At 59.1% G+C, this 26452-nt stretch overlaps 7 protein-coding genes across 7 annotated transcripts, besides 1 other annotated feature; all 7 read left to right on the top strand.

Moving 5' to 3' along the window:
• Positions 1-1363: 1363 nt before the first annotated feature.
• On the top strand, positions 1364-1636 carry LPMP_200070 (hypothetical protein; the record flags this gene model as incomplete). Its single annotated transcript, XM_010699904.1, has 1 exon — positions 1364-1636. One exon carries the CDS (start codon positions 1364-1366, stop codon positions 1634-1636), a length of 273 nt encoding a protein of 90 aa, XP_010698206.1.
• Positions 1637-2545: 909 nt separating this feature from the next.
• LPMP_200060 (hypothetical protein) lies at positions 2546-4930 on the top strand (the record flags this gene model as incomplete). Its single annotated transcript, XM_010699903.1, has 1 exon — positions 2546-4930. One exon carries the CDS (start codon positions 2546-2548, stop codon positions 4928-4930), a length of 2385 nt encoding a protein of 794 aa, XP_010698205.1.
• A 2642-nt stretch (positions 4931-7572) lies between these two features.
• Positions 7573-12117, top strand: LPMP_200050 (calpain-like cysteine peptidase, putative; the record flags this gene model as incomplete). The annotated part of the gene is made up of 1 exon (XM_010699902.1): positions 7573-12117. The coding sequence occupies one exon, from the start codon at positions 7573-7575 to the stop codon at positions 12115-12117; it is 4545 nt and encodes a 1514-aa protein (XP_010698204.1).
• Positions 12118-14037: 1920 nt separating this feature from the next.
• Positions 14038-16080, top strand: LPMP_200040 (hypothetical protein; the record flags this gene model as incomplete). Its single annotated transcript, XM_010699901.1, has 1 exon — positions 14038-16080. One exon carries the CDS (start codon positions 14038-14040, stop codon positions 16078-16080), a length of 2043 nt encoding a protein of 680 aa, XP_010698203.1.
• A 210-nt stretch (positions 16081-16290) lies between these two features.
• Positions 16291-16494: a repeat region.
• A 515-nt stretch (positions 16495-17009) lies between these two features.
• On the top strand, positions 17010-19286 carry LPMP_200030 (hypothetical protein; the record flags this gene model as incomplete). The annotated part of the gene is made up of 1 exon (XM_010699900.1): positions 17010-19286. The coding sequence occupies one exon, from the start codon at positions 17010-17012 to the stop codon at positions 19284-19286; it is 2277 nt and encodes a 758-aa protein (XP_010698202.1).
• Positions 19287-20403: 1117 nt separating this feature from the next.
• LPMP_200020 (pseudouridine synthase, putative) lies at positions 20404-22500 on the top strand (the record flags this gene model as incomplete). Its single annotated transcript, XM_010699899.1, has 1 exon — positions 20404-22500. One exon carries the CDS (start codon positions 20404-20406, stop codon positions 22498-22500), a length of 2097 nt encoding a protein of 698 aa, XP_010698201.1.
• Positions 22501-24603: 2103 nt separating this feature from the next.
• LPMP_200010 (hypothetical protein) lies at positions 24604-25680 on the top strand (the record flags this gene model as incomplete). Its single annotated transcript, XM_010699898.1, has 1 exon — positions 24604-25680. One exon carries the CDS (start codon positions 24604-24606, stop codon positions 25678-25680), a length of 1077 nt encoding a protein of 358 aa, XP_010698200.1.
• Positions 25681-26452: the final 772 nt, after the last annotated feature.

Here is a 26452-nt window from a genome sequence, read left to right as displayed (position 1 = left end):
GTCTTCGTACGGACTAACCACCTCCATCGTAGATTCGGGTTCTTCAACGGCCCCCCTCTCCTCCTCACTCCCACCGCCGTTCTTCGCTTCTCCCCGGCCGAGATCTTGTATCGTTGTGAATCACTCACCTTCCTCCTTCATTTCCTCATTTTCCTTTGCCTTCTCCGCTTCCTCACCGGACACACCATGCGCGTATTTTTTTTTTTTGGGGGGGGGGGGGCGCTTCGCTACTGCGCTGGTGTCGTTCGCTTTTCTCGTGTGGTCGCTGGTAACTTTGCGTTAGAGTCCACCGACTGCACCGTTGCCTCCCCCCTTCTCTTTGTTTTGTGGTGCTGCTAGTGGTCGCAAGAGCGCAGGCTCTCGGTGGTGTCCCACCCACCCCCACCTGACTCATCGTGTCTGTTCCTTCATCACCCACTCATAGTCTGTCGCGTCTGCCTTCCTTTCTCTGTGCTGATGCTGCCACGGCCGCCCTTCCCCCCTCGTTCCCCGGCCGAACGCTGTGCTCATTTTGTTAGCAGAGGGAGAGAGACGCAAGGTGAAGGCAGAGGCTGGGGAAAATTTCGACGCGTCACTCAACCAAAGGGGGCGGAGCATCACAGACGCAGGTGTGAATGAAGGGTGATGGAAACCGCACTGAGGGGCGCGCCGATGCCTCCCTTCTCTCCCGCAGAACTGTACGGATGTGTGTGTTGTGGTCTTTGTATCTCCACCCCTTATAGACTCCCACCTCTTCTTCACCGCCCCTTTGCCGCTCACCAGCGCAACAACAACAACACAAACGAGTAACAGTGAAGCCAACCAGCAACAACAAGGCGTGCAAACGGTGGGCAGGCGTGCTTTCGCGCCCTCGTTTCTGCTCTCTCCGCCTTCCTCGCTTTTCCACCTCCGTCAGCCCGCCGCTGCTTCTCTTTTTTCCCCCGAGCCGGACTCTCTGTAGCCGCCCACGTTTTGGGTCTCCGCCAGGGAGAGGACGAGGCGGGGGAGGACCGACAAGAGCCAAGCACGGAGAGAGACGCCTTCTGTCCTGAGTGCCTATGACGGCGAGGCAGCACCAACACGGTGAGCCACACGCAAAACAAGACGAAAAAGATGTGGGAAAGAGGATTTACTAGGGGGCGCAGCTTCGCTGCTGGCAGACAACGCGGCCGATGTCCCCACCTCTCTATTTCTGTCTCCACAGTCATCGCCCCCTCCCTACGTTCTCTCTTCCTCATTTTACCTCTTCTTCCCACTGCGCGCACGTGCCCACCTGCTCCTAACGGCAGCTCTGCTCTGAGCAGCCGATTAGCGAATACGCGCCTATCAAAAGCCACGCGTGTGCCCCAACACACACCCACACCCACACACACACACACACAAAATGGCTGACCACGCGACCGCCGCTCTCATGGCGGAGCCAACGTTGAAGGAGGCAGCAGCAGCCGTCTTCAACGAAGAGGAGTGCACTGCCTTAAAGGCCAATCTACGGGCTGAGCAGATAGCACAGGCCAAGTATCTGCGCGCTCACCCAGAGATCCACAAAGCCGTGCAGGAGGGACTAGCAAGGGTACTGCAGTCCCAGCCGGAGGACCCAGTGACCTTTCTGACTCAGTACTTTCTGAGTGAAGAGTTCCTGCACCAGCGACAGCCATGACGATGGTGCACCGTCTTTTCCTCTCCAACCCCCCCCGCTCACGCTCACGCTCGCCCTCTTCGACAGCTGCTCTCCAGCTCTGATAGTGGTGCCCCCTCACCCCCTCCCTTCTCCTCCCTTCTCCTCCCTTCTTACTCTGCATTGTTTCCCTGTTTGCGGTGGCTGCCTGCCCTTTGGTCTCTGTTTTTCTGTGGAATGTACTGTAGCCCCCTTCCGCACTGTTCCGCCATGTGAGAGGCATCTGCTCGCCTCCACCCCACCAAACAGAAAATGGTGACAAACACCACATCCGCAAGCGCACGCCATCGAACGGTCAGGGGATTGCTTCACGGCTGCGTCGCTTGGAGACGTCCCCTCTCTTCCTCCTCCACCTCTCTGGCATTCTTCTCTTGCCACCTTCAGTGACGCCTGGGCCAATGCTTCTACTCCACTGAGGTTCGGAAAAGGGGGAGGCGCTGCCGAGTGTATATGTGTGCGTGGGGAACGGTTGATGACGGGACGACCCCCCCCCGTTCGCCGCAGCTACATGATCACGCACCCATGGTATACCTTCCCCCACCGCTTCTTTTAGCAGTTTCTCTTCGTTGTCCTTCTCGGGGCCGCCGCTACTGCCATCCCCTCCCCTCCCCCCCACACGCCCTCCCATGACCACGCCGCCATCGCAGTCGCTCTCGATTCATAATTCCGTATTTCTGTCCCTTTCCTCTTTGCTGTGCGACTCGTTCTCAGGGACGAAGGCGGAAGCGGACGTGCGCAGTGCTGGACAGCCCGGTAAAGTTGCCCCGACCTCGGACCCTTCCCCCTCCTCTTCCACGCCACACTCCCGCAAGCGCGCACACGTGCACCTTTTCACACCCTCTCAACGCACATACGCACAGCGCACTTTGCTGTTGGTAAAGTGCCGGCCGGATGCGGCGAACGCGACTCCATCGGATGTACCTGCCGAGGGTGCCAAAGAAGGACCCGAACGTGCACCCACTACAGGTGCAGAGCGCACAGCGTTTTCTGCGCACGGCCGGTGCCGGCGCAGTGCTGGCGGTGCTCTTGTCAGCCTTCTTGGCTCTCCGCAAAACGCAGCAGCGTAGTCGCTTGTCGGAGAAGGAACTGCTACGCAAGCGACAAGGGCAGCACGTTGTTATCGTGGGAGGTGGCGCTGGTGGATCCGCGTTGGCGGCGCTCCTCGCCAATTCCGCGCCGGACTTGAGAATCACGGTCATCGAGAAGGATAAGCAACAGGTCTTCTTGGGACATGTCCCCCTCGCCCATGTTGGTCATCGCAGCTACGACATCGCGACGTCGACAGGCGTGGACGTTGTCCGCTCCCCTGCGGCGTGGAATGTGACCCGGGACGCCAACCTCGTTGCTGCAGAGGTGCTGCGCGTCGACCCCAATGCAAAAAAGGTGTACGTGCGCAGCACCAAAGCGATGCTCATCGCTGCAGCCGCCCCTAATGAAGACGATGCAGGCGAGCGCCGCCCAAGTTGGGGGGCCGACCTCCTGTCCCGCTACTGGCCCAGTCGCCATCCGCAGGTGTCGACCGTCTCGGTCAACGAAGACGGCAGCGCCAATCTCTCGGATGGCACAACGGTCTTTTCATACGATGCGTTGGTGGTCGCCGCCGGCGCGAACCGCTCGTTAGGGAGTTTGGTAGGTCAGGTCCAACCTGCTCAGCTGGATACCTACCGCATCGCTGTCAACCCTGGCACAACGCGAGACAGCCTCGTGAACCTCTTCTCAGGCAACGTAGTGCACGTGAAGGTCCCGCCTGCCTCCTTTGTGCTGCAGATAGAGGCGGCACGTGCGCTGACAACACCACTGCGCGCGGCGTCAGGCAGCGGTGTGCCGAGCCTTGAACTCGGTGTGACTGTCAGCCCAGCGCTGTGCACGCCGCTGCCGACGGCAGCACCTTCAACGCCGTCTTCTTCTGCAGCGAGAACCCCACTTTCTATGCCGGCGCCGCTCGCCCGCTGGTATGGCACGTCGCGCGCCGCGGCCACCTCGCCTGAAACGGCGGGCGCCGCTCTCATCCCGGACGAAGTGGCTGAGCGGCTTCGGGGTGTGTCCGGCTTGACCGCCACTGTTTCTCCATTGAATACACTAGCGAAGTGGTGCATGCACTACAGCAGCCGCCAGCATGATAGCACCTTTGTGTCCAGCGTCAACACAATTTGGAAGTTCCTCCACTACTACAACAAACTGGGCTTGTGCCAGTACACGGTGGTGACGGCTGACCCCCAACCGATAGGACCGGCACCGCGGGCGGTGAACACGGTTATCGAGAGGTTCTGGCGAGAGCGGCAGTTGGCGTGCCAGCAGCCCAGCGGCGACTTTCCAGAGCGCTTTCATCTTCTCTTCCACAGCTACTTGGCCGCTGTGGACACCGTAACCAACGTAGCGACGCTTTACGATTACCTGAACAACGCAGAGGTGCGCGTGCCATACAGCCTACTGGTACTGGACCTCCCGCTCTGTGCGCCGTCTTTTGTACGCCAGAGCGGGCTGCACCGCACGCGCTACGTGGAGGAGTGCGTGATGCCCGCCTTGCAGCGCGGTACAGGTGAGGCCGCCGCGGCGCCGCAGCTGCGTAAGCATCCGTTTCTGGGTAAAGCAAAGAAGGAACTGGAGGCGTTCTTCGCCGACGAGGCATCGTTCATGGACGTGAACCATGAGACGCTGCAGCACCGCCGTTACGCAGACATCTTTGCGCTTGGCGACGTGGCTGGTGTTCCTTCTTCGAAGAGTTACGGCGCCGTATACGCTCAGGTCCCTGTCGTGGCACACAACATTCGGCAGGCGCTGGCCAATCAGAGAATACAGGCTCAGCTGGAGAGTGACTTGACGGAGGTGTCACGCACCGAGACTTCTGCTGCGGTGACGCAGGCGCCGGCGCTGCCAAAAGCGAGTGCCAAGTACACGGGTTACTCCTCGTTTCATGTGGTGATGACCACCTGGAGAGCGATGTGGCCGGAGATGTGCTATGACGCGCCACAGACGGAGCTGAGGTGCCTCTCACCGCCGTCGTCGCCGGCCGACTTGGCAGAGGCAGCTACCAAGCGGGAGCTGGATGTGGTCGCCCCTCTCGCGCACTGCGATCACCACCTGTGGAACAGTCTTGCGTGGCGGGACCTACGTGGTTTCCTGAATGGCCTCTTCCATGAGCTCGCCCTCTATGAACTTATGTACTTTTTCATCTTCAGCCGTGGTCTGTGGCACTCGCCGTCGTGGTTTTACGTGCCGACGTACTCCCCGATCGACGGCACGCCGCACGTTCCGACGTGGAGGGACCTCCTTTGAGTAGTGCGAGTTTCATGGGAAGCGAAAGGAGGGAATGAGACAGCGACCGGCGGACTGATGTGGTCATCGTGTATGTCATTACGACTGGCACGGAAGGCTGATAGTTAATGAGGTAGTTGTCTTCTTCTTTTGCCTTATATTGACATGTCTGGTGTGTTGTTATCTGCTTTCCGAGGCGATGCACTTCTGCTCGCACCCCCGGGAGTGTGCGGGCTGTTTTTCCCAGGCTGACCTCCATACGTCTAGCAGACGCGGGTAAAGTGCCCCGCCCCTCGCATCTCTCCTCCTAATGGTCTGTATGATGCACCCTCTCTCTTTCTTCCGTAGACACATGCATGTCGCGGTGCACCACAGGGTGCTGCTTCTGAGTGGGCTATACGGGTGTCGCCTGAGGTCGCCCCTCTCCCTTATCGAGTTGCGGAATATTTGGAAATGCATCTGGGCATCAAACTGTCGTCGCGGCGTTTCGCGCGAGGCGCGCGATGGGTGTCAACATTTTTCGCAGGACCGCCCCTCCCCATACACCCCCTTGGCACTCATGTGCTTTCCTCCTCACACCCGCTCTTTTCACCCTCTTTCAAATCCTCCGTGTCGATCGTTCTCCTCTCGCCCCCCTCTCCGTTCCCGCTCCTCTGCCCACGCATGCGGTCTTTCATCTTTTGGCCTCAGCTGTGGCTGCGCCTCACTGCGGAAATCGCGCCGCTGCTCTTCACAACCCTCTCCCAATCTCCACCCTCGCCGCACTCCCTAGCCGTTGCTGTCTCTCTCCTTGCACCAGCGTATACGCCCTGTTGTGTGTGTGTGTGTGTGTGCATCTATCTACGTCGTCGTCAGGGGCAGCAAGTCTAGCCGCACGTTCACTGTCCCATGATAGGAGAGCACACCAGCCAATAGGCAACAACGACAAAGAAGAACGGCCGCACTGTCGATCAGGTGGAGCGCTGTCTCTGATTGCAGTCTCAGAGAGAGAGGGGAGGGAGTCGTAACGGTTGATTTGGCCCGGCGCGCACACTCACCGAGCACTTTGTGTGTTCGCACCCGCACAGGCACACACTCGCGTAGAGGGAGGAAATTCGAAGAGAAATTCCCCTTTGGCGTGGCGTTCAGAGTTGCCCCCCTCTTTTTTACTCCGTTTCGTCTTTGCTGTTTTGCTCCTTCGTTTGCTGTGGAGGTACAACAGGTCTGCACTGTTGCGCCTTTCCTCCTCCGTCCGTCCATCCCCCTTCCTTTTCTTTCTTCTCCCCCCCATCGTCTGCTCTTCTCTGGTGGCTTTGTGGTGCGCCTGCGCAGGTTTTGGTGCTTCTCTTTGCGTTTGTTCAGTCTCGGTCGCACCTTCGTGCAGGCCTCTGCTTTGCCCTCCTCTTCGTCACCACCGCCTGCGCTCTTGCGCCTCTGATGCGCTTTTTCTGTTGTCTACCGTCTTCTCTATTTTCTCGTCCACCTTCATTTCTTGTGTAAAGCTGATTTTTACAAGCCTCCCCTCTCCCTCCCCCTGCACTCAGGCCCCACAGTTATGGTGGTCGTCCCTCTTCCCGTTTGAACTCAGCCTGTGTGCCAGCCAGTGTGTTTGCTTTGGTGCCGCCGTTCGTGGGTTCCGGGTGGTGTTGATTCGTCGCCTTTTCTGTTCTCCCTTCGATTGATCATATTTGAATCCTTATTCCCCTCTCCCCCACTCCTCATCTCTTTTTTCATCCATTGCCCCCACCTATCCTTGGCACCCGCCACGCACCTTCCTGGCCAGCTACCGCGACAGGCGTGCACACCCACGCACGCCCATAGCACCGTGCATACATGCACATCTACGCATCGATTCATCCTACGTACTCCTATAGGCGAGCACTGCTGCTTTGTTGAGCCTTTCGTTTCTCTCTTCACTTTTTCTTTTTCAACCATCTCTTGTATCGTACCTTCCTTGCGGGTGGTTGTTGTTGTTGCGTGTGTCTGTGTGTCTGTGTCTCTCTCTCTCTGTCTCTGTCTGTCTGTCTGAAGTGCGCACCATCGACGGAGCCTGCGCCACAGCGCTCCTTCTCTCTTCCCCGGCTTGAGCTGTTGAGCCGCTTCTGCTCCACCCCGTGTCTCTCTGTGTGTGGACTCCTCGTCCCTTGTACTTGTGTAAGCGCACCCGTCTCTGCGTTGTCTCCCTTCCTTCCTTCCTTCTCGCTGTGTGTGTGTGTCTTCTGACATAAATTGGTGGTAGTCTTGGTAGGGGCGTGTGGTCGCTGCTGCTCCTGTTCTTCGGTAAGCTCACCAACACCGGAGAGGGAGCGTGTGCGACATTGAGGAAGGGGTCCCGCTTTCCATCACTGGGGCGCTCCTTGTTCAGAATGGCGTCGGTACACGATGGTGGTTCCAAGCACACGATTCTGCCTTCTCTGTCGTCTGGGGCTTGTGGAAGACCGGACTACATGATGTCGTCTTCCGATTTCCCGAATGGGCGCAGGAGCAACAGCAGCAGCGCGGAGGAGAACCCACATGAGGCGGCAAGGCAACCAGTGTCATGGGCCCGCAGGATGAGCAACGCTAAAAAGGCGCGCCCCGTAGCAGAGCAGACGGACAGCGGCGGTAGCCCCGCCATGACTACTGATAGCGAGGCCCAAGAGCGTATGTACGCCACAGGTGGGCTACGCGCGCTTTCCTCTGTAATGAGCGGTGGCGACAACAAACATGAACCTGAGCTGAACGTGCCCGACACCAGTGACGGCGACGTCCGGGGCGACCGACCTGAATATACCGGAATTCCTGCTGTGGTACAGCGCCCCGGGCCCCCCAAAGAGGCTTTCCTACCTCCGGTGCGCCAAGGCACCCATGACGCGTACGAGAACGGCTTGAACAGCTCAAATGAGACTGCTAGAAGGACCTCTGGCCACGTCGGCACCTCCACGCACCTGAAAGGCTCCGTGCGGGAATACGTGCGCAAGACACTGCAGCTTCAAAGTGAGCAGGGAATCCGGACCTGCGGCAGGGTGCGGCGACCCCTATCCTCCATTCTTGTGAAGGCAGATGCGGCTGAGCTGCAGCGGGGCGAGGACTCGAATGGCAACCAGCACTGCGACTCTGAGCTGCGGCGCGGGCTCGGCTGGGACAAGTCAACGGACAACGGGGCCTTCTGGAAGAGAACTATGTCGAAGCAGGAGACTGACGCAGACTTGCGTTGCTTCACTGCGTACGAGTACATCTTGGCCTTTTACTACGATGAGAGCAGGGAGTGCGACGACAGCCTTGATGTGACCACCCCAGACAGCAGCCAACGACGAAAGCGCGAGCGTGTGGCGCGCGTGGTGGCAGAGGCAACCCCACGCGAGGAGGCGGAGAGGTCAAAGCTAAAGTCAAAAGGGACCATCTCTGCCCGCACGCGACGGGCGCAGATGACGTGTGCCACAGTGAATGAATTGTATGAGCAACTGACGATGTGCTACCGGGCGGCTGGGGTGGAAAAGGCCTATCTCGATACGCTCTTCATGAAGGAGGTGCTGAACGGCAGCCGGCAGCCGCGGGTGCACGAAATGGAAAAAGACGATGACCTCGGCGAGAACTTATCCGCTCCATCCGATGGCGAGGCCATGGAGGCACCGAGGGAAGTGGTGTTCGTTGGAAAAGCAAAACGGTCGAAGTCGACTGCGTGCAGCAGGCGATCAGCGAAGTTGTCGAGCCTCTATGAGATTCTGCTGAACCAGATGCGGGTGAGGACGACGCCGGCCTTTCTGCACCACAACGCTATCCCGGTGCCAATGATGCGTTTCCTCAAAAAGCGCGGCACCATCAAGCTGGGCAACTACTCGTACGTGCTTCACCTATGGGATGATGAGGAGAAGGGCTACCTCGTCACCGGCGTCTTCGACCGCAAACCTGGTTTCCCAAAGCAGTTCAAGGACTCCTGTACCTACGCGATTTATGGCGTAGAAATGGGCCACGACTGGGGCACGCGGTTTGGAAATCTGGTACTGATGCGGCAGCACTTGGCGCCGGGGGCACGCAAGCACTTCCCCGAGGAGGGCAAGCTGATTCGCGGGCACACGGTGATTCGTGCTGCCAGCGTCTTGGACATCTTTGACGGCCGTGTGTGCGACATTCCGCTCAGTCTCAGGGAGGTGGATTACCGGCGCACCGGCATCCACGCGAGTGTGCAGGCCCTCGCCCATTATAACCATCTCTTCCCCCACTGGGGTCCGCTGCGCAGCATTATCCACCCGCAGGACTGTCTCGGCCGTCCGGTGGTGAACCCGGCGGGCGGCATGTACTGCCTCTCCATGATAGTGAATGGGGCGGTGCGGATGGTGAAGGTGGACGACCGGGTGCCGGTGGAGCCGGAGAGCGGACTCTTCCGTTGCCTCACGTCCGCCACATTCGAGCTGTACCCGGCGCTGCTGGAGAAGGGGCTCCTCAAGGCTAACGGATGCGGTGTCAACCTCGCCCTTATGGAGAGCGCCGCGGTGCTGTTCCAGCTGTGCGGATGGATACCCGAGGTGATCCGCTTCCGCCGCGCCGGTGGCGTCGAAGAGCCTACCGTGGATGGCCTGATGCGGCCATCCGAAATGTGGTCGGTGCTGATGGAGGGCTACAACGTTGGTCGGCTCATGATGACTCTCACGGCGCACTGGTGTGCTGGCCGGCTGCCCCTCACCCCAGGGGAGCGAGTGAGGCAGAGCACGCAGCAGTTTGTGACGCCAGTCGTGTATCCCGTGATCGACATGATCACGCAGCGACTGAGCAGCACCGGGGAGCCTACTATTCGTGCCATCATGCTGCGAGACACGACGAAGGATCCGTCGACGCGCATGTTTGAGCCACCATTCACGACCTCCCTCACGGCGGAGCAGCTGCTCGACCTGGGCTACATGAACACCCATCGCGAAGCCGGTATCTTCTGCGTCACGTGGGAGGAGGCAATTGCCCATTTTGATCACTGCAGCATCAACTGGAGTCCTTTCACGTACTGGGACCTTCCGAGCGGGTCGGAGCCGCCAGAGGACTGCACACGGCTTTGTTGCCATGGGGTCTATGACATGCGTAACGCTGGGCAGCACATGGTGCGGCAGCCGCAGTTTCACATCTGCTCCCACCTTGTAGACCGATGCACGCACTTGTTCCTGGTCTTCTGCCCCCACACAGGTGACCAGCCCCCACTACCGCACGACATCAACGTACTTGACCGGAGAGCTGTGGACGAGTTCTCTGGCGGTGAGGCAGTCGTGCGGCTGCGCGTGTACGAGATAACGACGCTACCGTCGCTGATGCGGTGCACGATGCGCGACCGTCGCGGTCGTCGGGTGTCGTGCTGCTTCGGAGACTGCCAAGGGCGTCGTATCGTCAGCGAAACGGAGGGGCCGCGCGGGCTGCAGCCACTGGCAGTCGCACAGGGTAACCGCAGCGAGTTCATCACACTCGGTTTCGACTGCCTGCCTGGCACGCGAGAGTACGTGGTCGTTATGGACGTGCACGACCGCCACTGGTCGCCCAGTTGCAAAGGCGCTTTCCCGTACACCTTAACTCTTTTCACCTGCCTTGACCCGCTGCTGGAGCGCAATCCAAACAAATTCCCTATCTCCGCCATACACGCGCAGCACGCCACACTGGAGCAGGCGAAGCAGGCGGCGATGGGCGGCGGCTTCTCAACCCTAGAAGTGAGCTCAGCAGAGCTGAACGTGAGCGATATCCTCGAGGAGGAGGCACAGCGCAAGCCACCGGAACGGACGATCACGATGCATGACATCCCAGAGCACCCCAACATTCACTCCCACACGGTGCAGGGGATGTGGTCCCTGCCCGAGTCGCGCGCACGAATAGCGCTGCTACAACATGATGCCATACATGAGCTCTTGTACACGGGAACGCAGTACTACTTCCATCTTGGCAGTCCAGAGCACTTCTCCTTGCGCATGTGCCAGTCGAAGAGGATTGGGCCCGCGCGCTCCACGGTTGAGATGAAAGTACTCTTGGTGCGGCGAGCAAGCAGAGATGACGTGGACACAAAAGCGAAGGACCCGCTGGTCGAGCGCAACGCGCGAACCTGCGGCGGCGCGGTGGCGAAAGGGAACAAGGCGTATGTGCCACGCTCTGTGCAGGGGAACATTATGAAGGGCAGCAACATCGTGCTCTGCAGCGGCCCCTGGTCCCTGGACGGTGCGGTGATCGACAGCGTGTCGCCGCACACGGTGCTACTGGATCGCGACGGCATCCTTGTACGGCACCCGCGGCGTCTACGGCAGTTCTACCACACTTCCTTTAACGTCGCCCTTTCTGACCGCGAAAACAAGGACAAGTCAAAGATGAACTTCTTCTTCATATCTCGTCCAAACCCCAACGATCAAATGCGCGGCGTCATTCTGCAGGCGTTTGCGGACGGTTTTTTGATCTCACCGCACGCGTGCAACATCGGCATCAAAGGCAACCTCATCCCACACGACACGGAGGTGCGCGCCGTTCTCACGTCCTCGAACTTCTGCTACGAGGTGCACAGCGATGAGGGCCACGCCGTACCCTTCACTGAAGAGAGCGCGCTGCGATCGCTGGCGATGCCGGTGCCGCAACTCGACCTATTCATCGATGTGGACCTGCAGAACACGGCCCCGGCGAAGAGCACCTCGTTCTCACCTGAGTCCAACGCTGGCCACGCGACTAATCGGCTGCGCGCCGTCGTGCGTACCGCACTGACGTCGAGCCCAGCACAGCGACTGCGACTGCTGCGCACCATCTTCTGCACTATGATGTTTATCCGCCGTAATGTCACCAATGAAAATCACCGCGCATTTCTGATGGGGCTGGGTGGCTCCATTGAGGCGTGGGTTCGATGGCACCAGAGCCTGGAGTCGCCGGGGGCGCAGCCGCCGGTGCTGTCCCTGCCGCCGCTGCCGGAGGGGGACTACATCATCATCCCTTGCTTTAATCCCGTATCCGACGGTGCAGCGGCGAAGCTAGGAAAGAAGCTTGGCGTTGTGACGGAGGACCAAAGCATGACGGACTTTGACATCACCCTCAGCGTACCAGGGCGAGTCGTGGAGCTGATTCCGACGAGAGATTCAGCTGACGGAAGGAGCAGCACGCAAGTAGGGCGGGTACAGATGCATTGCGAGCAGTCTATTGCAAGCACCGAGCGCGTGAGTCACGACGCCGCCATGAGGCGCTTTGGGTGTACCTTCTTTTCGGGGTGGATGTTTGGCGAAAAAAATAGGTGTAAAAGGCGTGTGTAATGCGCGGCGACATGATGGAAGAGCGGGAGGAGGAGGGGGAGGGGCGAAGGTCTCTCTTTGTGTGAAGGGTTAGGAGGCCTTGCCGGCAACGCTGGTGCAAGACAGGGAGGGGGGAGGAAGCGCCTCACAGCGTGACATGCGTAGGCGTGTAGGCTCAGGTGTGCGAATATTTTGATCTTGGCATCTCTCTCCGTTCGCCCTCTCGCTCTTTCGTTGACAACGTTGCCTCTCTCCCCTCTCCAGATGCTTGCATGAGGTCCTCTTCTCTTCGACTCCCCTGTCGAGTGCCCGTGTGGCTTGATTTTCTTCGTTCGTTCAAGAGCTACGAGCTCGTGTGTGTGACGCGTTCCCTGCCGGTCTTGCCCACTTGACAGAGGTGCTCCCTGACCGATAGGCTAAGACCTGCACACAACTACCACGCTGGTGTGCGAGTGTGAGTGCCTGTGTGTACATCCGTATTGTTATGTTTTGTGTTCATCTCCCCTCCCCCTCTCTTTCTTCCACCGCACGTGTGCATCCGATATGCGCCTTCACGGAGTCTCTCTTCTCGCGGGCCGCTCTTTCTTCAGTCAGGGCGCGCCCACGTTAAGTTGCGCCGCTGCGGAGTCCTGTCCGCTCGTTGATGCATGTGTGTATGTGTAGCGCACAACGATGACGAATGGTGCTTCTCCTTTTTCCCCTTCGCACCAACCATGTATGACCGCAGACTCACCCATGCATACGCACATGCACATGGCCCTACCCAGATGTGCATACGAGTTTGTGTACCTCAAGGCGAAGTATCTGAGCAACTCAGGCGGTGGCGTCACACCACGTTGGGAGGGGAGTGAGACGGTGATGTGCCTTGTGTCTAGTCATCACTTCGTGTCTGCTACCGCCTCTCCTCTTCCTCGTTTCTCTGCGTCGCACCGCCAGCGGACGCCTGTGTGCAGAGAGGGTGGCGCTTTTTCTTTGTTGCTCTATCGTTCTCTCTTTCATTATTTGTTTCGTCTGTGAGTCTTCAGGCTCCTGATCACCGCGTCTATGACGCTCCTGTTCCTGAACGTTGTGTGCTGCTCAGCCATATCACTCGGTGGTGTGCACGGCAGAGGCGAGAAAAGGAGAAAGCGGATCGGGCTTGCTTGTTTGCATGCTGTGTCATTCTTAGTGTAGCCTCTTTGCGTCTTGTGAGTTGTCCTCATCCACGCGATGAGGACGCAGCAGTACCAGAGCCCCCCCCCCCCAAAAAAAGCGAAGAACACTAGCAGCAGCACAAGGCTCTGTGCAAGGGGACTTCTTCTTTCCTTCCTCCTGCCCCCCCCTCCCCTCCCCTGGAGCGTTCTCCCTCCCCTCTCTCTTTTACTCTATAAAGATGTGAGGCCAACTCGTGTACGATTTCCTCCGCACCCATCGAGGGCGGTGAGCTCGGCGAGCGTAAGGGCAACATGTGAGGATGGACAGGGGAAGGCGCTGAGGAGGTGGATGAGGAAGTCGCGATGGGCAGGCGAACCTCAATAGAGAGAGGGGGGAGCGAGTCAGCGAAGCGAAGCACACGCGCGTACAGCGCTAGCCCTTACCCTGTGAGACGCGAGGTGGATGTGCAGCTCTCAGTTGGTGTGGAGGATGCGAGGGGAGGGGGCCGTGAGCGGCGAATGTGCTCACTTGCAGGTTTGCCTGCCTCTTTCTCTTGGTGCATGCGGCAAAGGGTATATGAACAAGCTGGCTTACCCTTACCACAGCGCCTCAAGACCGCCGACTGCACCCCCCCTCCCCCATTCACCTACCAGCCTTCCCCACTCCTTTCGCTTCTCCCCAAGGCTCTCAAGGCGCCATCGCTACTTTCATTCTTCGCGTTCTCTCTCTACCCCTCCCCTCACATGTTCGTTCTTGCACACCGGCTTCGTCCATTAAGTTCCATACTGGGAGGCTTCCTCACCGGTCATGGCAGTGAACTGCACCACCGCCCTCGTGACCACTGAAAGCGGCAGTGACACAAGGAACGATCCGATGACCATACTATGGCAGCACGAGCGGCACGTGCTGGTGTTCACGCGTGCCGGCAAGCCCGTCTTTTCTCAGCATGGCGGCGAAGAGCAGCTCAGTCCATTGTGTGCCCTCCTTCAGGTGCTGCTGCACATCCAGGAAGGCGAGGAGGGCGGCAGTGAGCAAAGCGGGAGGCTGTCCCAGCCTGCGCCCAGGTCAGATGGCGCCGCCTTCTCCGTGTCCGTTAAAGATGAGGTGCGCCAGGTCGTCTACTATCAGTCACGACCGACGCCAGGTCAGATTAGTCATCAAGGTGATGTAAGCGGGCAAGTCCAGGCCCTGACGTTCTTCTTCTACGTTCAGGGTGAGCTGATGTACGTTATGGCAGTGCGCAGCGTGGACTCGTCACCGTCAGCAGGCACCGTAGAGATGTCAAGAGCGCAGGGAGACTGTAAACCACCACCAGTGGCCAGCTACTGCCAGGCGCAGCTGCGGCACGTCCACCACTGCATTCTCCTCGTGCTTCCTACTATCAGTGACCTGCTGACAAGGTCGCCCGGACTGGACGTCATGGCTACGTACACGTCGGCCGACCGCGCGGCGCTTCGGGAGCTCATCGAGTCCTACCAGACCGAGCTGACTTACGCTGTTGGTGCGGTGGCCACGCTAGCCCTCAGCGTAGAGAAGCGTCGAGTGGTGGAAGAAGCGCTGCTACGCTGTTACCGTAGCTGCGCCGACGCCGCAGTCGGGCCGCCAGCGCACCAGTTGTTCAGCTTCTTGTACTTTAAAAACTATCTTGTGGCGGCCGTCGGACCCCCTGAGACGTACAATGTGGACTCCAACGTCGACGTGTCCGCACCCCTTGCGCTGGGTCCCGACACTGCACTTTGCGGCGGTCTGCATGTCGACGACGCTCTTCTTCTCTACCGCTACGCGCGCTCGCTGGTCTCACGGCAGCCGGGTGAGGCATGGGTGCCGGTGTGCCTGCCACGCTTCAACAGCACCGGCTACCTCTGGTGTTACGCCGTCAACTTAACTCACTACGCGCGGGAGCTCCGTCAGCAGCAAGGCCTGACAGTGTGGCCGAAGGTGTGGGAGGCACACGCGGAGCTGGATGTACTGCTGCTGCACGTGTCTGCCTCACAGGACGACTTCACGGCGCTTTCTCGCAGCACCCGGCGCTTCACGCAGCTTCTTTACGCGCCAGCAGTGGGGGACAACTTCTTCTACCGCTTGGAAGAGGAGCTCTACCACCGCACACCAGCCCCCTTGACGGAACTCTTGTCCTTGTCCCGCATATCTTTTTCCACCTGCTCCTCGTATGATGTGTCTGGCCGCACTGGCGGAGTGCCCCTATGGTACGGTGTGGTGATCCAAGACAGCGACGCAGCCTTCCTCAACGCTGCTCAAGGCAAATATGCCAAAGCAGCGACATGGGCGGCAACAGCAACCAAGCGCACGCTTGACTGCCCCTCAGCGAGCATTCGGCTGCTCTTTGAGAGTCAGCCGTCACCGTGGCTCGACCTCACTACCGTGGAAGATGGCAAGGAGTTCCGGCAGCTTCTCTCACGCTACCAGGAGCAACTGCGAGCGGCCCCCGCATCCACTGCGGCTCCTTGCATGCTATTTGTGCGCCACAACAATGCCATCGCCTTTGCACTGATTCAGCCGACTCCAGCCACCCTGGCGACGCTGGCGAGCCACTTCTTTTCACCGAAGAACCCATTCGGTGTGCCGAGCGATGGCGGTATTGCTGGATGCGATGCTGAAGAGGTTTGTCACGAGGACCGAGGCCGCGCGGCTGCCGCCTCTCACTGCGGCGTCTCTTACTCTTTCTGGGTAGATGCTGTTCGTGCTCTTGGGGTAACAGAGCTCATGGTGGTCTTCGCGGCTGCCACACCGGAGGCGATGGCGTGGTATTGGGTGGCACACCTTTTATTTATGGCGGTGCAGCGGCGCGGCCGCTTCGTTGTCCGTCAGCTAATCGGTGGTCGTCGGTGAGGTCATACACCGACGAGACGCGCGCTTGTGCGTTGGAAGGCTTCGGTGTGCGTGGGCGGGTGCATGTCTGTGCGTGTGACGGTGCGCCTGTGCCCCTTGTTCTGCTTCTTTCTTTGCACTTCTACGCGCTGATGAGACCCCCGATCATCATTGGCCATCGCAGTGCGTGGCGTTTCAGAGATCAGTGATTTCCACTCTCCGTGGGAGGAAGCCACGCTGAGGGGCGCACCCGGTGAAGAGCACTGAAGCAGGGTGTGTAGAGTCTGAGGCAGGGGGCGCGCTCCGCCGATTGAGTCGGCGCATTGCTGTACCGCGTCTCTTGCGCTGCAGTGCATTACGCGATGGGCCCCTGTGGCAGGCCGGGGCCGAGTGGAGATGAACTCGTGTTCTGCGGCGGAATGGACGCGCTGACAAGGCAAGTCGTTTGAGGCGCGTATGCTCGTCGTGTTGTGCACTGTGGCAACCTGTGGGAACACCGGCTTCGGCACGTGCAGAGATGTCTCTCTCTGTCCCCCACTTTGCATGTCGTGGATGACGTTCACGCTGACACGCCATCCATAGCCCCACCCTTTCCCTTTTCTCCTCCTCCTCCTTTCTTCTCCCGCGCTAACTGAGTGCAAACGTTCCTCAACGAGAGGTAAGCCACCCTCGGCTTAGGCTGTGTCGTCACTCTCTCTTCCTTCAGAGGACGACCACGCGTAGCGTCACGGCCAACCAGCGGCAGCCATAGCACCCCTTACTCCCTTTCCGTACCTCCCCACTGCTCTTCAGCCCGCCCACGCGGCCGACGGAAGGAACGCGATTGAACTCGGCAGCAGAGCGCGTCTGCATGTACACGTCCGGCCTCCGTAGCTCATCTCTCTGAGTAGTCGTACGTGTGACTCTGACGCTTCTCCATCCTCACTCTACATTGAAAACACCCACGTTAGATGTTGTCCAAGCAGAAGGCGGCCAAGCGGGCAGCCATCAGCGCTACCGTGCGCAGGGAGCATCAGGCCCGCGAGAAACTAACGCGGCCGGACACGCAGCTGCACACGTCCCGCAACAAGGCGGCGGCGACGGCATCAACATCCTCAAGAGACGTGGACGACTTTAAGAAGAGGAAGAGTCGCACCGTCCTGCGCAGCACCGATGAGACAGAGGCGAGCAGCGGTGCTGGCAGCCGGGCGGACACGATCCGAAGCCTCGGCGATCATATCAACACACGCCTACAGGAAGTCGCATTTGAGGACGACCTCGACGGGGACGTCTTTCATGAGCGCCGGGCGCAGTTGATGGAGGAGGCGCGGCTGGCGGCTGGCGTCCAGCAGCGCGACGTGTCCACCTCCGTGCGGCATTACCTCGGCCACCGAACGGAGATGCGCGACCTGGACTCGATGCGAATCGCTCACAATTGCAACTCCATTACGTGTGTGGCGGCCCTCGGTATGGACCGCATCGTGTATGGCGACAAGTCAGGAAAGGTTTACCTCACAGACGTATCCCTCGCGACCAGCGGGGTCGGCATGGCAGTCTCTGATAAGGCAGAGTTGCAGCGGCGGCGCAAGGTGCTTCTAGAGCCGGCGCTGCCATCCGGCATCGTCTCGATCGCCATCAGCGACACGACGGCAAACCGCCCCACAGCGCGTGATGTCTTTGAAAAGACGACGGTGGACATGTCGTGCCCGTCGTACGTGGCAGCTGGCGCCATGGATGGGTGCATCAGCGTGTGGGAGACATTCACGAGGGCGCACAAGGGACTTCTCTTTATGCATCGTAAGCCCATCACCGGTCTGCGGTTCCGCATGGACACGGCCGTCCTCTACTCTTGCTGCGAGGACGGCACGCTGCGGGTGTGGGTCGTGCCGCAGATGATCGCCGTCGACAAGCTCTTCGGTCATGAGGGTCCCATTCACTTCCTGGATTGTCTGCGCAAGGAGACGGCGGTGACGGTCGGCGAAGATGGCACGATGCGCTTCTGGAAGATGGATGCGGCCACCCAGCAAGCGTACAGCTACGCACCTCCCCGGCTGCCTGAGAAGAGCGCCACCGCAGACGCCGCCGTCTCGTCGCCAGCGCCTCCTCCCAGCGTCGTAATGGATGCTGTGGCGATGCTTAACGAGAGCATCATCGTGGCGGGCGCGAGGGACGGCACCGTGGTGGTCTTCGACGTAAACCGTCGCAAGCCTCTTGTCGTGGTTCCAGCTGCGCATGGTTGTGGCTTCATCGGCGACGGCACGGGGCTCGAAAAGGCAGCGGCGGAGCTGGCGGAGGAGGACGGTAGGGAGCGATTGGCACGTGGACACGCGACGGCATCGTCTTCCGCCTCTGGCGAGGCGACTCGGCGTACTCCAAATCCTATCACCGCCGTGGCCGCCGTGCCGTATGCTGATCTAGTAGCGACCGCCAGTTACGACGGCGTAGTACGTGTGTGGCACGTGGTCGGTGTTGGCGCAGGTGCAACAGCGCCAGGGAAGCGCACAGATGACAACCGAAACAGTGACTCAGCGCCCTCGTCGGGGAAGTGGGCGGCGGAGCCGCAACTTGTCCCAGTCGTAGAGCTGCCTGTTCGAGCTATTGTCAACGCGCTTCACTTTAGCGACAACGGCAATGTCCTCATCATTACCATGTCGAAGGAGCCTCGGCGTGGTCGGTGGGTTGTGCAGTCGAGTGCGCGCAACGGTGTCTTGGTGGTGCCACTCACCGAGTCAGGGCGCCAGAGGCTGCAAGGGGTGCGCGGGGAGATAGAGCACATTCCTGCGCAGCTCTTCGGCATTGACGCCGCCGAAGAGGAAGACGCTACCAGGGAGGAAGAGGAGGAGGCGCATGCGGACGTGCTAGGGGCTGCCGAAGCAGAGCTTAACTCAAGCGGAGAGTTACACGCTAACGACAGCAAGACCAGCTTTGGTCGAGAGGACGGCGAGGAGGTGGCAGACATGTTCGATGTTGGCCCAGATGGTATGATGCGCTTCAGAGAGGGCGTGTCTCTCGCTGGCGGGGCTGTCGTCGCCTCGAAGAGGCGAAAAGCGAAGAGTGGTATACCCAAAGTGCTTCGGCAGACCAAGGAGCTAGTCGATGTGACTGTGGCGCGCAACTCCGGCAGCAACACGAAGAAGGTGCTTTCGGCAAAGAAGGTCAAGTGCGTCGCCGCCAAGAGCAAGAGGTTGCATGTGTCTGACACCGCGCTGGCAGTATCTAAGAAAGCAATGAAGAAGGCAAACGCGTGACGTGCAGGAGGATGGCGACCTTGCGGTTGGTGTTTGCACATCCTTGCGATGGTGCGCGCGCATGTGCGTGCGAGAGAGTTGCTCGGAAAGGGAAGATGGTGATGTCATCCCCCTCTCGTCTTTCCCCCCTCCCCCCTCTCTCTCTCAGCCGCAGCGTTTTTCTCGTTCGGCGTCTGTTTGTTTTGCTAATGTGGATTTCATTAAATGTGACGCGAATAAGTCCAAAGGGATACCCTTCCTCGTCGCCTCGCTCACTCATTCATGTGCGTGTGTGCGGACTCGCCTTCCCACCACGTGCGAGCTTGTCTGCGTCTGTGCCTCCTCTGTGCTCCGCCTTTTCACAGGTCGGCAGACACACTCACTCACTGCGAAGCCGCGCGTGTGTGCTTGTGTGGGTTCGTCTCCAACTCCAATCCGTGTCTCACGCTGCAGATGGCGGAGACACACGCGCGTAATAAGAGCGAGGCCCAACTGGACCACTCAGCAGAAGCGAAGGATGGGCTGGCGCCCTTCCCTCCCCCCTCTCACTCCCTGGTGTGAGGGGGGGGAGGGAAGAGTAGCAATTGAGCGAGGGAGGTGCTTCGTGGCTGTGCGTGCGAGGAGAGGGGAGACGAGCGAGACGGCGTGCCCTTGATATGAGTCCGTATCCCCTCGTCGGCACCTCTCATCTTTGCTCTCTCTCTTTCTTTCTCAACCGCGCGGCCGCTCTTCATATCAGCAGTCGTATCACTGATCATGAGCCCTGCCTCCCCTCCCTCGTAAGTGCCCTCACTGCGCCTTTTGTGCAACGGAGGTGCTTTGCTTGTCCAACAGGAGACTGCAGGATGAACTGTAGTGGTGACTTCGACTGCATGGCCGCCATTTCCTCCCGTTCTTCCTCTCCCCCCTCTCCCTCTCCGCTCAACTGGCGCGTGTCGCTGCGCACATGTGCACACACTCGCACACACCTCTGCGCCCTTTCGCCTATGTACAGTCGACATTGGCAGAAGGCACCACCGCATCACCGCTGACACAGACGGCCACAAAGGCGCGCACAGCGGCGGTTGTCATTCGCTCTGCGGCCCTTCGTCGCCGTCCTACTTCCGGCTACCCTTCACACTCCTGCAGAGGCGCGACCATGTCAAGCCCCTGCGCAGATGGTGTGATGCCTGCACCTGCAGAAGAGGCGAAGATGTCCGAGCAACCAGCACCGAAGGCGCCGCCGCTCGAGCCGATTATTCCAGGCTGCACACCATACAAATACTACCGCGTCCCTGAAGGACTCAAGCGAAAACGCAGGAAGCAGAAGGTGGGTATCATCTTCGGCTACGTCGGTGAGTGCTACTGCGGGTTGCAGTGGAACCACCTGCCCGAGTACCCAACAGTCGAGGAGGCCCTGATGAAAGCGCTCTTCGAGACGGACATGATCAGCGAAGTGAACTTTGCCAACTTCAAGGTTCAGCAGCTGCTCAACTTTGAGCGGGCCAGCCGCACCGACAAGGGCGTACACGCGCTTCGCAACGTCGTTTCGGTGGCCGTCATGCTGCCGTACGACCCCGCCTACGCCAAGAGGCGTCTGGCAGCCATGCAGGAGCATACCAAAGGCACGGCCGCCGGCGAGACGCATAACGTAGACGGCGACAGCGAAGAAGATGCGAATGACGCCATCTTCAGTTGCGAGGAGGCCAAGCGGCTGCTGAACAAGGCTCTTCCCCGCGACCTTCATGTATACGGCGTTGTGCCGGTGACTCGCAGCTTTAACGCCTACTTGAACTGTGGCGGTCGCCGCTACGAGTACTACCTGCCCACCTTCTCGCTCATGACAGAGGAGGAGTACTCCAAGACGTACTTTCCTACCTCCCTAGCGCCTTCCCAGCCAACATTGAAGGAGGTGGGTTTTGTGCCAGGCAAGCATGGCAAGCCCAGCGCTCCGCGCGCCGCCCTGGCGACGGAGGAGGAGGAAGAGGCGCAGCGACGCAAGCACAAGAACAGCGGACGCAAGAACAAGGGGCACTTTCCGAAGCGCAAGACGGCCAAGGCGGCTGCACGTACTGTGGAGACGGCAGAAGCGGGAACCGCGCCGCCAGACTCGACACCAACGTTGGAAGGTGAGGGTGGTGACTCCGTGCCTGAAACCGTGGCGCCGCGGCACGCTGAGCTCCTAGACTCGTCTTCTGAGACCGCTGCCGACTCGACGAACCCAATCGCGCGGAATGATGGCGCGGCGAGAGAATGCGACAGCGACACGGAGAGTCAGGGCAGCGACGTGGAGGTGCAGGCCGCACTGGAGAGAGTTTCGAAGCGCCGCCCGTACGAAGACAACTACGTGACTCACTTTCACGATGGACTGTTTGAGTCGATGATTCTCTTCCGCACCATTCCGACTGACGCGATGCGCCACATTGCCCGTTACCGCCTTGCCGCGGAGCAGCTCCAGCACATTCGCCGCCTCTTCCACGAGTACGAGGGGACGCACTGCTACCACAACTTCACGCCTGGCGGTCGCAGCTACGACGCCTCGTGCTATCGCTTCATCCGAGGTGTTAGCGTGAGTGACCCTTTCATTGTGTCGCCAGAGGAGGCACTTCTGCAGGACAGCATTGATTGTTGGTCTCTCAACCACTTCTACTCCCCTGACGAACGGGTGACCGCGACGTATGCGGAGTGGATGACCGAAGGCGAGACGACGGAACTGCAAAATACCATCACGTTCGCGTTAGAGCAGGGGAAGCTGCATGTTCCGAAGAGCGTCGACACGGCGCTGCAGGAGCGCATGCGCCAGCACATCCGCGACGTCTACGCTGGTGGCATTGAGGTTGTGCGCATCGAGTTGGACGGGCAGAGCTTTATGCTGAACCAGATCCGCAAGATGATTGGCGCGGTGGTCTGTATTGCCGCTGCCGGGCTTCCTCTCAATCACATTCGCGACGTTCTGCTGCGCAAGGGCGTGCGGCGGGGCATCCCGATGGTGCCAGCTAACGGACTCTTTCTTTCGTACTTAGACTTCTCCGGCTACAATCGGCGACTGAAGCGCATCCAAAGCGATGGCAATAACGGCTCTGGCAAAGCCACGCTCGACGTGGAGGCTGGTGTGGACGCCGAAGAGGTCGAGTCACAGCGTCGCCGCATCATTGCCGTGGTGCTGCGCAACGAAATGGCGGAGGACATCATGGGGAAGTGGATGCGCTCTCTCCGTCATGTACTACGGCTGGCATGGAAGCACACGCTCGACTGAGCAGGGCCGACAGTGAAGGGTCTCCGTATCAACGAGGGAGAGAGAGAAGGACAACGATGCGTGTTGTGATGTGAAGAAGGGGAGGGGGTGGCGAAAGTTGTCCATATCTGCGAAGTAAATGATCTGACATCGTCTCTTTACCCCCTTTCGTGTTGTGTGATGACGCAAAGGGTCTCAAGGACTGCAGGGACGGAGAACTTTTAAAGGCGTTCAGGTTACACGCGCGTGCGTGGTGCTCGTCTGCTTGTGCCTCCCTATACCGTCAGGGAAGTAAGGCCTGAAGGCGGCTAACACGAACTACTTAACTATTGAACCCGCTGATGTTTGCGTGAGTTCAGGGGCGTGAGTGACGCAGCGTTGGTGTGGCGAAGGCAGTGTGGAAGTTGGCACCCACCTACCCACCCACACCCACAAGCCCACAGGCACGCATGTCTTCAATACGCGGTCTTCTCTTGTGCGCTTTCCCTGGCTGTGCTACTGCGCGCGACGCGAGGGAATCGGTGTCACTGTGCCAAGAGCGAAGTAAAAGCTCCGCGGCATGCTCGTCTGCACGACGCAGGCTGCCTTTCAGGGTGCGGCTGTTGTGGAGTTTCACGCTGCCACTTTTTCTCTTGCTGCTGCTTTCAGCCTGCCTCTTCCTATCGGCTCATCGTGTCTTTGATGCCGTGCCGAACACGTCGAAGTTCCCACTTCCACTCTTGTATTTCCCTCTTGCCTTCTGCGTATCCTCCTCACTCTGTCCTCCTCCACGCACACGCACACGCACACAGTGGAATAACGTGCACGTCTACACACATACGTCTACACATTAAACTCTTCTTTCCCTTTTGGGTTCCTTTTCTTCTTCCGTTTGTCTCTCTCCCCTCTCTTTCCTTCCTCTTAGTGCCACCACAGCTCTTTCCTCTTCCCGACACCCGATCCCACTCACCCCCACGTCTGCACACTGCTGCTGTTGCTGCCCCCTCCCCCTCCCCCCATTTCTGCACTAGTGCTTTGCGCCTCTGCGGCAATACACGGAGGGTGCAGCGAGAGAGAAAACAGGAGGAAGGCGAAAGGTAGAGGAGAACGGCAGCGGCTTGACTTTTGTTCGTTTCTCATCATCTGCGCGGCAGTTACACTCGCACATCAAAACGGCAAAACAAGCCGAGAAGGGTTGTTGAGGGGGCACCGCTACACAGGCCAGCAGCACGAAGAGCGAAGAAGTACATGCGAACGAAGGAAAGTTAATAGAAGGCCTCCCCACCTTCCTCCCTCTCTCTTCCCCACCACTTCTGTCGACTTGATCTACTGAGGTTATAAAGGCAGTGCTGCCGTCTTCTTTGTCCGTCGTGCTTTCTAGTGGTTTTGTTTTGTGTGTGTGTGTGCTCCTCTACTTCTGAATATTTCGTGCGCCTCTCACTCTCCACTTCTTTGGCACGCTTGTGCCTCATCAAATTTATTTGCTCTTGTGTTTTCCCTTTTCTTCTTGCGAACGCCGCGTCTGCCAGAGACACGCACGCACGCACAGACTCAGGGATATCCACTCCATCTATCCACCGAGAAGGACACGAGGAAGGCTGGTAAGGGGTTAAAAGCGGCACCACGAAAAGAAAACGATAAAGCTGTCAGAGATAGACACACAAAGTGGCTGCATCGTACACCGGAGCACAGCTGCGCTCCTCCTACCCTCCTCTCTCCGAAAACACGCACAGAGCCACACGCACTCTCCCGCTCTCTGCGCCGTTTCCCCGTTTTCTTGTGCAGAACGCATTTTCCTCTTCTGTTTGTATCTTTTTTCCTCTTCCCTTCCGCTTCATCGCCTACCCACACACACTCTCTCTGTGCGTGTGTGTGTGTGCGCGCATCTGACGGCGGTGGCGGTAGCTGTTCTTGTCGTGCGCTCTCTTTCTTAGTATTTGCCTGTCTCTTTTGCCTGCCCGTCTCTCTTCTTGGCTTGCATGTTTCCTTGAGGCACCTCTGCGGACACTTTTTAGCTCGCTCAATCGAATTAGCTCTTCAAGCCGTTGTCTCTCTCTCTCTCTCCCTCCTCTCCCCCCTCTGCAACGTTTATTGCTTTAGACCCTCCCCTCGTCTCCCTCTCTCTCTCCGCTGCCGTCTGCAGCCATGTTCAAATTTGTTTCGTCCATCGGTGATGCCGCGTACAAGGCAGCGTCCAAAACTGGCCTCGCCGCTGGCTCTGAGCAGCCACCCTACCCGTGCGCCTTCCCGCTACAGGTGATCGAAGACAGTGAGGATACGGACGCCACAGAGCGCGTGCTTAACGATACGTACGCGGCCGTTCAGGATCTTCTGAGCGATGACCTCCCGCTTCTGAATAGCACCATCGCCGACGCAAAGGCTCGCAAGGCGTTCAAGCCAGTTGACTTCACCGATCGCCACGGCGACATGCGCCTTTTTACTCGCCCCCATGTTGGCACCTACAACTTTGCTCGCGCCACCTTCACGCTCGACAACGTGTCGCCAGCAAAAGTGCTGACCTTCATGCACGCCCAAAACCTCGAGGAGCGAAATCGCTACTCGCATAACCTTTGCCGGTACGACGTCATTGCCCGCAACCCCCGGCTGCCGGCGCAGTACGTGGGCAACGACAACGACCACCTCGAGGAACTCTGTTGTATGGGCGTTCGTGACTGGCACGTGGAGTATAACCGGTACAGCGCCCCACCTCCTGTGTCCGCCCGCGATTTTATTCTCCTGGTGGAGAAGCGTTATGTTCTGGAGCAGCGGGCTTGCTACATCTACGGCACGAGCATTGACTACCGCGGCAAGACTGGTATTACCTCTGATAAGGACGACTGCGTGCGTGGCGCCGTCATGTTTGGCTGGCGCTTTCAAGAGGTTGGTAGCAAGACGTACTGCACGTACGTGTCGTGCATGAGTCCCAATGGTTGGGCGCCGACCTTCATGGTAAGCTGGATGAAGACCGCTATCGCGAAGGAGTTTCAAAACGCGCGGCGCCTGCTGTACCAGGATGTGCCAGGCCCCCACGCTGCAGGTGCTCCTTCTAAGCACGCCAAGGATGCACCGCAGACATACAATGCGACCCTCGACTCGAGTTGGCAGAACAACATTACTAGAAAGAATTTGCCACCCAAGTCCTCTGGTCAACCTCTCGGTGACGCGATGGGGTGCGAGGAGCGCCGCCTATTGAAGCACGAGGAACCTGTTGTCTTTGAATAAACCGCGGAGTGCAAAGCAACACGCATAGAAGCAGAATTGAAGGCGATGAGGAGGGGGAAGGAGGAAAAGGCGGGTAGGAGCATCCTTGATCAGGTAACCGACAGCAGTGAGCAGCGAGCCCGCTGCAGGTTAAATACCCAAAAGAGACCCGTGAGGAGTCACGCAGCAGCGCCCACACGGCGGACATGGACGGTGGGCGGGACGTGCTAAGTGAAGCTCTGCTTGCATGTCTCTGAGGCGTCTGTGTGTGCGTGACGCAGCAGTGCTCCCTCTTCGGCAGCTTGAGTGCCTCTCGCACTTCCCCTCTTTTTCCTTTTCTCTTCTTTGATCTCCATCCTCAGGCCACTACCCCCCCCCCCCCACAACTGCCTCCACGTTATTACACGTCCACCTGGACTCGTGTCGTGGGTGTGTTGGTGTGTGGGCACCTGCGACTGCTCTTCCCATACTGACCCTAAGGTGCAGCCTGTCCCACAACAGACAGAAACATGCTGCCAGGGGCGTTGCCTGCTGGTGGCCACCCGGTAGATGGGTAATGCACCGCCGTTGTCTCCCCTCCCATCCCCCCCTCTCCCGTATGTATGTACGTGTCCCCAGTCTTTATTTCTTTTTGCGCCTCTGTGCTTAACCCGTACGCGCTCCTCGCCCTCCCTTGGTACCCATCAGGGGCAGCTGTGCCTGGCCGACCAGCTAAGCTTTCTCTTCATCTGAGCACAGCAATGCTTTCAAGGGCCGCGATGTTTCTCGTTTGTGCTTCTCCTTCTGCCTGTCT

The sequence above is a fragment of the Leishmania panamensis genome (genome assembly GCF_000755165.1).
Source record: "Leishmania panamensis strain MHOM/PA/94/PSC-1 chromosome 20 sequence".
Lineage (NCBI taxonomy): Eukaryota > Euglenozoa > Kinetoplastea > Trypanosomatida > Trypanosomatidae > Leishmania > Leishmania panamensis.
The sequence above is the reverse complement of the archived record's forward strand: the minus strand, read 5'-3'. Positions and strand labels throughout refer to the sequence as shown.